Source organism: Cryptotermes secundus, unplaced genomic scaffold (assembly GCF_002891405.2).
Source record: "Cryptotermes secundus unplaced genomic scaffold, Csec_1.0 scaffold565, whole genome shotgun sequence".
Classification (NCBI taxonomy): Eukaryota; Metazoa; Arthropoda; class Insecta; order Blattodea; family Kalotermitidae; genus Cryptotermes; species Cryptotermes secundus.
In genome coordinates, this window is record NW_019731581.1 from 667,233 (window position 1) to 678,899 (window position 11,667).

The window sequence follows — 11,667 nt, forward strand, 5'->3', positions numbered from 1 at the left end:
GAACACTCAGAATTAGATGGAAGAATAACAATATAACTTACATATCAGGCAGGAGTGTCAAAGACGAGTCACGTAAAGCTTTATCATACGGAAATAAAATATCAGTTTGGACAGCCATTTCATTGGATAGGGGATGGAGTCATACATTTTTAACATTCCTATAGAAAATTACAGGTTTCCTTTTTACAATTTTCAAAAATACAATTTCTCAAATGCTGTTTTTGCGTCGTGAGGTTCCCTTTCCTAATGTTATTGCTATGGTTAAAAAAATAACGTAAAATGAGAAATTATATCTAATAAACATTAAATTATATATAATTTGCATTTTTTTTTACATAATAATTAACTCCATGGAGCAGAGCATTCCGTCAGAGGCTAATATTTGCTTAGCTACTCAAGAAATGCCAAGTCTTTTACATGTATAACTCGAAAGTTCATTAGCATATTCACAATTGCCTGCCACCGGACCTTATACTGAGCCAGATGAATCCATTTCTCTTCCTCAAGACTATCATCCTTAGTCCTTAAACTGGCTTGTCAGCTAGTTCCTTAAACTGTCTGTCAGTTCGTGAAATAAAGATGCGATTAACTTTAATTCCAGTTTACGTAATTTGTGTGATTTTTATCTAGCCTGATAAGAGTAACGTAGACAGCAGTTAGAACCAGAGGAAGCCACGACAGGAAGGGCTTCTTGTAGTGACGTCATGACATAGGTTCCAGTGACTGTGTGGTCACTCCTCTCGGCTTCAGTGCGTGCTACTCCCACTTGCAGCGTGGACGCGCACCATTGCCGCGAGCTGCAAACGGTTGATTACAGTAGGTGTTCGCGTTGCCACGAAATACGCTGTAACGGCTACACTTGTACGTGTGATTTAAGTGTGCTTTTTGTGTGTTTAATGTGTTCGGAGCTTCTTCCATCACTGGGATTATACAAACCTTTGTGCCTCAGAAGGTAGAGAAAGAACAAAACAAGTGGAACAATAATAAAAAAAAACAATATATTTCGAAAGTGTGAGAACAAGTTTATTCCTTTCTGTGCGGGTTATTTCTTCAAGGACACTGGTGATTCAAGTGCATTTATTCGTATTAGATCTTGAAGGCAAGGTCCATAGTTCAGCATCAGCTAACGGATAACAATGGCTTCAACAACAGGGATGAAAGTGGATCCAAGCGACCCCAACGTGAAGCGCCTTGTGTACAACATGTACCGAGGGATGCTGGGGACCTACAACAACAAAGCTAACGATATCATTGCTGCTCTGCCCAAGGAAATGGTGCGAGAAGACGAGGGCATCGCCCGACAGCTGGAGAGCATGATGTGAGTAGGCACCCCCTCAGATCAAAGCTTAGTTCAACACAGGTCACTCAGTACTGATGGATCGGGCATGTCACTCGGAGTTTTGTGGGGAAACCTTGCAAGGCATGGACACTTAATATTATGTTAGGAATATTAGCTGCGAGGATGGAATTGGTTCGGCAACGCGTCCAGTGACAGGCTGTAAACTTTGTAGTTCTGCTACCTTAGTCATTTTATGGCTTGGATGTCAAGGGGGAAAAAAAAGAGCTGTGAAGATGGGATGGGCCATGATCGGATCTATTGAAGGGTTTTGGTGTTAGGGTGCAGGTGCGAGTGGAACTAGCTCAAGATCAGGTCCAATGATGGTGATGAAACTTCCGGTTTCATCGCCTGAAATTTTGTTTTCGTGTTTGTTGTTCCAATGAGGAGCTTCATGACTTGTACTCTTCTCCAAGTATAATTAGAATGATCACGTCTAGGAGGATGAGGTGGGCAGGGCAGGATCCTCTATTTGCATTTCTCCTCTCCCCCATTCATGCTACATTCTCTGCCCAGCTTATTCTCCTAGACTTGATCATTCTAATTACACTTTGAGATGAGTACTAGTTATGAAGCTCTTCATTATGCAGTTTTCTCCTATTTGAATGTCTATCTAAAAACGTAAAGAGGTAGGTTATATTGCCCGATATTGACGAAGATTCAGGTTTTAGATAAATTTTAGCAAGGGCGAAAGATATTACATTTAAAGGAAATCTATACGAAATGTACCAATTGATATGCCGAAAAATTACACACCTAAAATAAAAGAACAATTAAATTTGCGCCTGTATTGAAGAACCGCGTTATGAGGAAGTATACCTATATGAATGCCTAACCTCGGCGAGGTGAGTGGTCAGATTCGCGCTCCACACTCTGTAACCCCCAGGGAAAAATCTCCAGTATCTACTGGACAGGACGTTGCGTCAGGAAGTGGTGACGAAGAAACACAACACTGTTCCTGTCGGCAATCCAACCCATAGCGTGTCTCTTTACCAACTGAGCTCTCCCGGCCAACAAACAACGATTATTGTTGTTTAAGGTCCAGAGCAATCAGAAGTAATGGCTTCTGATTGGAAACATTCTTTCCTACAACAAGACTTTCAAAATAGTGTGATGTGAAGTCAGAACTGGAATTAAAGTTTCTTTTACATGATTTTACACAGCTATCGCAGCGTTGAGATACGAGATACACAAATTTAATATCAAATTTTTGATACCAATTCATATCTCAAACTATGACGAAACATCAGGCATATAGACCGTTATTTATGATTTATTAAACAATGCTATCGCTAGTCCAGGCTGTTCAGGGGCAGCTGACACGATAACTACTGAATAATGAAGATCACGCCCTTGCGGAATGCGATATCGTGTCCCGGTAAGTACTTTGAGCGTTCATTTGTTACAACGGTCAGTTCTGCCAACTTCCGTTCTTCTGATAATTACGATAATGACATCATGTAAAATATTTCCCTTACATTTAACCTTGTGAGCAGAAGGTCACAGTAGGGGTGCGTCAACTGCGGCCCTCGCCAGCTTCTGTTCTGATGCCCGGATTTAGCGTCATAGCTTAGTCTATTTACTTACCCATTTACAGTAAAACTTGGTTATAGCAACATCGGTTTCTGCGACACCTTGTCTATTGCGTCACATATTCAATGGTACGAACTAATTCCTCATAAAGCAACTGTTTTTATACCTTGCTTAGTACGACATGCACAAATGCATCAACCTCGTATGTAACGTCATTTTCATTCCTGAATTTCTCTGATATGGACATTGAACGTAATTTAGAAAGTGTGTATTGGGCAAGTAACAGGAAACAGATGAAGATAACTGATTACTGTACTCGTATCTAGGTACAGTAAGGCACAACAATTGATGTAATCTACTGTAATTTGGTGAGTAGGCCTACCTTTAATATACAGTATTAGTGCGGTGTGTATTGTCAGTGAAAAGCGCTGTAATATGTCTTTGATATTACACATTTGGGCAATTCCACGTTAATGTTACGTTAGTCTGTACTTAACTACGTATTTCACTAAAAAATGCAACATTTTAACTCGGTTTTTGGTAGATTTTTACGTGACTAACATAAGGCTACTGTGGAAGTGCCCATTTCGGTTACAACGACATTCGTTTATAACGACACTATTTTTAGGTCCCTTTGATGACGTTATAACCAAGTTCTACTGTATTTTAAAATAAAATTAATCACAAGGCTAAACTGTAAAGTTTAAAAAGTTAAATTTACACGCCACGTAAGGCTGAGCCCAGCTATTGAAGCGATAAGGTTTTGATATACGAGTATCCATATGCTACTGAGAATGAAAATAAAAATAGCACCCTTCTGATACACGGATTTGTGTACCTTACTGCGCGGGGTTGGACCCCACATGTGGCTGAAATTCGGTTGCCACTTATGGACACACGGCATACACTTAGTTACTATGTTTAAGGTGAGAGCAAGATTCGCCAGTGTTGGTAGTCAGTAGAAAGATTTCGTTCGGCTAAGACCCATAGGCTTGTGAGACGTCGAGGCTCCCATATCTTCTAGATGGCGGTGAGGTTGTCAGCCTTACGCGCCGGCCGCCCTTTACCCCCAGGAAGATTCCTGGCACTCATTTCTGTTAGAGTCGACCCCAGGGCCATAGCGTTGATGGAAGGATCAGGTAAAGAAAAAATCCAATGACATCGGGAATCGAACCCGCGACCTTCCGGCTTGTAGCATAGTGCGTCAACTACCGCGTGCCCCTGGAAATATTTATATATCCTCAATACATTTGAATCATTATCCTTGTAAAATGAGTGTACAAAAACAACCAAAAGGAGACAGGGTGGGTGCAGAGCGGTGAACAAAGAAAGAGAAGAAGAATTTCATCGCCATCTGTGAGCCGATTGTCTAGAATATGTGGGAGCCTCGACGTCTCACAAACCTACGAGCCTCCACGGCCCATTACAGGAATATAATTTATTTTACAGACCCCGTACACAAAGTTTTCAATCTTGGAACACACTTTACTTCGATATGTAAGGCTACTGCGCCACTTTGCCTTCAGATGCAAGAACAAAGAAAGCTAAGGAGTTGGTTCTGAATTTGAGAAAAAGAAACCAATGAGGTGGCCTTACATCTCAAAACAAGTTGCAGGAAGAGGCGACGCGAACAAGTTATTTTAGTGACATGTTACACAACCAAGTAGTGTAAGCGGTCTCCCCAGAAAACAAAGAAGCATTTCAAAATATTGGCCAAAGTGTACACAGAAGAACGTCACGTGAACACAAAAAGCAATTAATGATTTTCTGACAGTGAGATACTGTTCAGATGTTCATGTATTTCTCTATAGAGTTGGATGACACTGCTGACGGAAGTGACGTGAACCAGAGGAGTGAACGTTTAGCTCGAAGTCATTACGGAATTATTTTTCATGGAAGCTGCTAAAGGCACAACAACTGGTGAGGGTTTGTATCAAGAACTGTCATATCTACCGTGGAATAATTTAACCAGTGTGACCACAGATGAATTTCTGAATTTGACTTCCATCAAAAGTATACGGGTAATTTTGATTTTCAGCTATACGACCCACAGGAAAGCCTAGTTTATCTAATATCATAAGTTGAGTTTTTTATGTCTTCACAAATGAGATTCTTTTTTTAAATTATGGGCGACTTTCACGAATTTGCATTCTCAACCATGTCTAAACTTCAGAGAATTTTTTTTGGCCAATTTTGCGAACTATAGAACTGAGTACACCGTTTTCCAATGTCGTTGATTTTGGACATAAGCCATACGTACAAAACGTAATTTCCACACTGGAGTAATATGACCCCTTTCTGGCCCGACAGAACATGTATGCTTCCTCATGCTGCCCTTCAAAGAAAAAGCCTACCCACGTCTGCACTGGACCCTGTCCAATGAAACTTCAATGAGATATGACCTCACGAGCTATAATCACAACCTTGCAATACTCTTCAACATCAATGACTCACTAATGTGAACGGATTCGAAGTCTTGTTTGACTTCTCTTGCTCATTAACGTGCAAACTGATGGAATCACAATATGTTCTCTGTTCACAGTCTTAAATCATGTCATGTTTCTGCTGCAGCTGGCAAAATACGCTTCCAATAGCAGTCGAAGAAACCCCCTTCTTATTCTCCTCGTAGTTCGAGTAGGGCCTAATTGTACTATGTGGGGTTCCTACCTGTACCTTGGTCTTAGGTTGCTCGTACCCGAATGCAAGCGGGCCGCCTCACGCTGTTCTGAGCCTTACCCATCTTTCAGAAATATCTGTAAGCAGTAAAGGCTCAGCTGCCCCTGTGTTTATGCACCACGTCACTCATTTTTAACACCGGTGCTAGACTGAGATAAGTGGTTATCTTTCCGCTCCGGCAGTTTTACCTGAAGGGAAATATTCACTGGATAAGGGATCGAAGGCCGGTCACGGTAGCCGAGCGGTCTAAGGCATGCACTGTCTTCGCTCGCTTGGAAACCGGGATCGTGGGTTCGAATCCCACTCAGGACATAGATGTTTAGTCTGTGTGTGTGCGTTCTTCTGTGTTCGTGTACAGGTAGAGGCCTTGCGACGAGCTGATCACCCGCCCAAGGAGTCCTACCGAATGTGTAAGATCTAGAAAAACCGAAGTGAACGGAGAAGTTCATAGAGGTAGGCCTAGGCCCACTGGCGCTGTAGTGTCACGAAAAAGAAAAGGGGTCGAAGAGAAAAATTATATCGATTTTCGGCTATATAACAAGTTGTCTTGCTGAAGAGCCCATCGGGAAGGCGTATTGTCCTTGCGGTAGTCAGTGAACCAGCACAGCGGCCCACAGCCTTCTGGGTGCTCTGCTTCAGTTCCCCTACCTGACAACAGTCCCAATACACATCTTGAAATAATCATCTGTATCGCAACGGAATGCTCATTATCGCTTCTACCTGCTAAACTCTGCAGTCGGTTCCACTCAAAGCCGTCTCCCCAAACTTCAAGAGGTTTCCGCGTCAAAACCAATTTTGCCATTCCAGCTACTTCTCCAGCCCATCATAACCAAACAAAACAAACTCCGTGGCTGTAGTCCGTAAGCGAACTATAGCGACCGCCGCTTGTCGGCGAAGTTACTGCCAAATTTAGTGGATGGAGGACGTCGCGTGGTCAGCGCAACGAATCCCCACGGAAGTTTATCTCGGTTTTCTAGACCGGAGCCACTATTGCCTTGAAATACCTCCTCAATTATCCTCACGAGGCTGAGTGGACCCTGTTCCAGACCCATTATTTCTTATAAAATCTGGTAGCGTAGGAATCGAATCCGGGACCTCTGGATCTGTAGCCAGGAACTCTGACCACTAGACCACAGAGGCGGTCCAGCCAATCATAACCTCCTAACTTAAAAATATTAGCTGAAGTATACAACTCGCCAAATTTTCTATGTATTATGCCGAATTGTCTATCTCCAGCGTTGTAATATTCTGAACAATTCAAACTTACGTGAGCATCTCTCCCCCGTGGGCTGCAATTCGTTACAAACATTTTTCTGCCTTGAACCGAAGGTAACAACAAGGTCGATGCATGTAATGCTACAGAAGGACAGCTCACTTCTTTACCTCAAAACAATTCATTATGTCTGTAATTCTGAGACGTCACACTCAGTGAAATGTGCAAGAATACAGCATACATTTGTTACTGTCACTGTTTTGGCTGGTCAATCCAGGTCTGAATGTCAAAGGGAAAGAGCCCACTTTCCTTTCCGGTGAAATGCGGACCTTTTGCAACCGTATGTACTGGTATAGCTCCGCTGTTAATCTTCAAACCATGTAACGGCTTTTCGTTAAACTCGGTAAAAACGTCAACTTTCCATTGCAGTTTACAACACTGCCATTCATAATACCAGCATCGGGGACGTCGTATTTGTAAGATGGCAGTCACATTAGTATCAAAGTATAATCCTGAAACTTTGCTTGGCAAAATATCTTCGAAAAATCTACGAGTTTCGTCAAGGCAATAGTGTGACACCCCTTGAGAATTTTAAGGTCCCCGATCTACTGGCCCAAATTACAACACAGGGGACTTTGGGGGAGGGGGAAGGGGAAAGATCTCCAACCGGAAAATTTATAAAATAGTAGAAAAGGACAAATTATAAACACGAAAGAATTTTGTACTGAATTTGTTTATTTAACATGAAATAAATAAGAAATTAATTTTTTTATTGTTAGTGGGGTGGGACTAAGTACTTTGTACTGCGGCCACTTCTGGCCTATTGTACCAGCCCCAGATGATAGGTGAGGGTGATTTTGGAGCAATTGGTGGAATGAAGATTGGCAGGGGAAACCGAAGTACTCGGAGGAAACCTGCCTCACCGCCATTTTATCCACCACAAATCCCACTTGACCAGAACCGGGATAGAACTCGGGCCGCCGCGGTGGGAAGCCAGCGACTAACCGCTTGAGCTATGGCCCGGCCCAAATTAAATTATATTACTGAAAATAAATAAATTAATTAAGAGTTGAATGAAGTTCCGACCGTAAAAATAGGGTTTAAATAGTGATCACTAAAGGCAACACGCTATTCGTGATACAAAGCAATCAGGAATTTTTTTTTTCTTTCTGAGTTCCTCAAACAATGAAGACAAATGTTCCGTAAGTGACATAAATCCCACTTAACAGGCGTGACACTGAAAAGAAAACGAAACAAAAGTTTCATCCTTTCATACACATTTTATTTTTCTTCACACAGCGAGCGAAACTAAAACAAAACAATGCAAGAGAAACCGTGGAACGTTCTGGAACTATTTTCTGTAGGTCAGTGTCTGTTCCCAGCTGCAGGCTCGCTCGCTGTCACCTGCGCATCACTTCTTGCGCATTTCTTTGCCTCTAGTTATCCTGTCTCTATCAATAAGTCCCCACCGCCAATTACTGCTCACTTTCTCCAGCCAGCTACAAAAGAAATACTTTTGTAATAAAGACAGAAAGTGACAGACAGTAGGTGAAGAAGGATGTTAAATACTAAATAATCGGTGACTGAGTGTGAGGCATAGGTGTAAGGTCCTACTTTGATGCCAGTCTCACTTCGTGGGACCACTTTCTTCACAAACGAGGCTCTTGTATACCGAGTCACAGCAGTATCTATAGTGAAGGCAATGCCACAGTCAAATTCCACTTAGGCGGTATCAGTCCGCGATGATCACTTTATATGTTGCGCCCTTAGTAGTACTGTACTTTTAAACAAGAAGTTCTGGGGAGAACTAATCGCTTGTTTCCTTTGATACGACACGGACCGCATAGAAAACGACGCTTCAAACAATTCTTCGCTACAGTGGGAACGTCTTTACCGATTTGTTTTATCTGGCAACGATAGCAGGATACGCAGACTCATAGACACACGTGTCCAACGATTCTTCTATTGTTGCGTGTATACGTTGCGGTGGGAACGTGTTTACCAAGCCGTTGCTTAGCAACGAAAAGAGGGATACAATTTATCGAGCCGTTGCCTAACAACGATAGGAGAGATACACATACAGACATGAAGACTGGTCGGAGGGGTTTATGAAGTACGCAGTTGAGATGGGCTCAGGTGCCATGATATATGTATTAAGTTTCATAAAGATTGGTTCAGGTATTCAAAAGTTAATGGGGGTTGGGAATTCACAGACGGCATGGAGGCCAAAAATTTTTCTCACTTTCATTATCTTGTGGTCCATTATGCACTGTTCACGGAAAATATAACATATTTCGTGGGCTCCGTGGAATTCGATTGCCAGCACGAAATTGCAGCAAATTTTGACATGTGGTTCACGAGTCGCTAGAATGTATGGACCACAATGAATTTTGGTCCAAATTGGACAGCATGGTATTACAACCTTTTATGGGAACTTAAATAAAATTTTAGATACGTTATCATAAACACTAAATAAATGGGAAAATATTTCAGACAAAAATTAATGAAACTGATATACACTTTCTTCATTCAAGGTACTATAATGGCTCTCGGATACTAAATTAGCCTCCATGAATACACTTAACTGTATAGGAGACACCGTAGTTTGTGATAGGCTGTGTACTTTGGCAAACTTCATGTCAGCTGGATGTTCAGCGCCAATTTTCATACAGTTCAATTCTAATCCCACAGCCGAGTTCAAAACCCAGTCACATAAGTAAATCTAATGTAATTACGAGAATCACTGTATTGTGACGTGCTGCCTGAAAACCGGACTATAAGACGTCCACCACTAGTCAACGGCTAGCAATTCCTAGGCAGCGATGTCTAGGAAATCGTTGCCCCGGAGATGAAAGTCTAACAGTGGGGTTTCCACCATTATTTACAAAATAATTGTTTGAGGCAGACACGTATTCCCGCTGAAACGAGAGATTCGTTGCATAGCAGCGGGCGAAACTAAACCCTTCGACAAGGTGTTCCCTATTCAGTCCGAGTGCAGGATATAACAGTCCGTATCCGACGAGAGCTAAGGACAGTTGAGCTCAGAGCAAAGCAGAAGACACTTCACCGAGAATAGCGGTGCGAGGGTGTGTAACATTGAAGAATAAACTTCCCAAGACGTAAGTGGAATAATTCTGAGTGTAAAAAGTGAGCGTTCAATAAAAATATTCGCCAAATCCGAGACCCATGTAAATTGCCTTGTCGCGTTGCCTAGGAAACACGCGACAGGATTTTCCAAAGGTCCGTAATGGATATCTGGGATTTTCCGTAAGTCGTCTCTCTCTCTTGGCATATTGCCCCTGTTTTCTCTTCACTCTCTCTTTGTCGGTTGTGCATACTTTCTTGTAACTATGGACCGCCCCGAAACCAGGGCAAGGGAAACACGTGACATGATTCACACTTACGGAACTGATCCATCAGTTTCTCTGAATTTTGTGAGTCATCTGTTTGCAGCAGATTCCGCTTAGTTATGAGCAGGGCCCGCATTTTGATGACCTGAAAATATTTAAAAAATGACCTATAAAATGACCGAAAAATCCAGAAGAATGACCTAAAATATGACCCGAAAATGTAACATGCAAAGCCCGAATTTTGACGACCTGAAAATATTAAAAAAAAGACCTATAAAATGACCGAAAAAATCCAGAAAAATGACCTAAAGGAGAAAAGAAAGAACACTTCGCTTCCATGTTATTCGTATTTCAGAAAACATATGAAGAAAAATTCCCTAAAATGGCCAAAAATGACAAGAAATACCCTTAAAAGTAAAAGTATTTACCAAAAAATGACCTTAAACCTAAAAATGTCAAAAAATGATACAAAATTACCTATAAAATTTACATTTATGTAACCAGCAGCTCATATCCGAGATTTATATATTTAAGAGCATCGCATAGGTTAAAAGGAAAAAAAGATGACATGTCATCAAAATCCGGGCCCTGGTTATGAGTGATGTACACATAAGGAAATGGATACATAGAGTCTACTTTCATTCTCTATTAATTCATTTGTACAATAACTAACCAACTAACTACAGTGGAACCTCGCTTAACGAGCACCTTACATAACGAGTAATTCGCGTAACGAGGGAAACAAATTGAAAAAAAAAAAGAAAGACTCTGTTAACGAGCGACGTTTCGCATAACGAGTGACGAGAGGGGAAGTCCCAGATTGTGCGCTTGCTACATCAGCCTGTGTTTAGCATTCGTTCCGCTAGCATCTTAGTGTCGCTTGTGTTCACACATTTTTCCAAACTTGTGTTCAGACATATTATTTGTGATTTCTTTTTGTGCAAAGTTTAATAAACCTTGCAAAAATGTCCCGGATGAAAAAGCCGCCAAAAGACAGCCGTAAGAGAATAAAAATAACCGTGGAAATGAAACGTAAATTCATTGAAAAGCGAGAACGAGGTGTGAGCGTGGCTGATCTAGCAGGCACATACAATCGGTCTACATCAACGATTTGCACGATTTGGAGTTTCATTCTGTTTCACAGCAACAAGATGTGGAGGAGAGTTTGTCAGAGGAGGAGGAGGAGGTAACAGCAGAGCAACAATCTTCTGGCGCAATAAGAGAAATGCTGAAAGCATGGGACTGTTACATCATACATTGAGAAGCATCACCCTAATAATAAGGCAGTGACTATGCGCGCTACAAATTTATTTAATGATAATGCTCTGTCGCATTTTCACCAAATTTTGAAGCGTCGGCAAAAACAAATGTCTCTAGACAGCTTTCTAGTAAAAACGAATTAGATATATATCATAAATAATAACTAATTATTTCGATTTTTTTTTGTTTTCTGCAAATCGAATTCGCATTCCAGGTTGGTTCATTCCGCATAGAAGAAAAGATGAAGATGATTCACGCTCATTAACAATGTATAGATAATTTTCTTTGAATAAACGTTA

At 41.4% G+C, this 11,667-nt stretch overlaps 1 protein-coding gene and 1 long non-coding RNA gene across 6 annotated transcripts in view; one reads left to right on the forward strand and one right to left on the reverse strand.

Annotated features, from left to right (window-relative positions):
* LOC111867196 overlaps window positions 1-11,667 on the forward strand; it is a 98,846-nt gene that overhangs the window by 34,930 nt on the left and 52,249 nt on the right. For 2 of the 5 annotated variants that reach the window (XM_023856813.2, XM_023856814.2), the window contains exon 1: window positions 748-1,318. The exons of 1 other annotated variant lie outside the window; for it this stretch is intronic. In XM_023856813.2, the coding sequence (XP_023712581.1) occupies window positions 1,137-1,318 (182 nt within the window). In that variant the 5' untranslated portion in view covers window positions 748-1,136. Of the gene's footprint in view, window positions 1-747; window positions 1,319-11,667 lie in introns of those variants that run through there. 2 more of the 5 variants (XM_023856812.2, XM_023856811.2) reach the window with 2 other exon arrangements.
* The window catches only part of LOC117282542, an 85,760-nt gene that overhangs the window by 18,960 nt on the left and 55,133 nt on the right, over window positions 1-11,667 (reverse strand). The gene's annotated exons all lie outside the window — the stretch shown is intronic.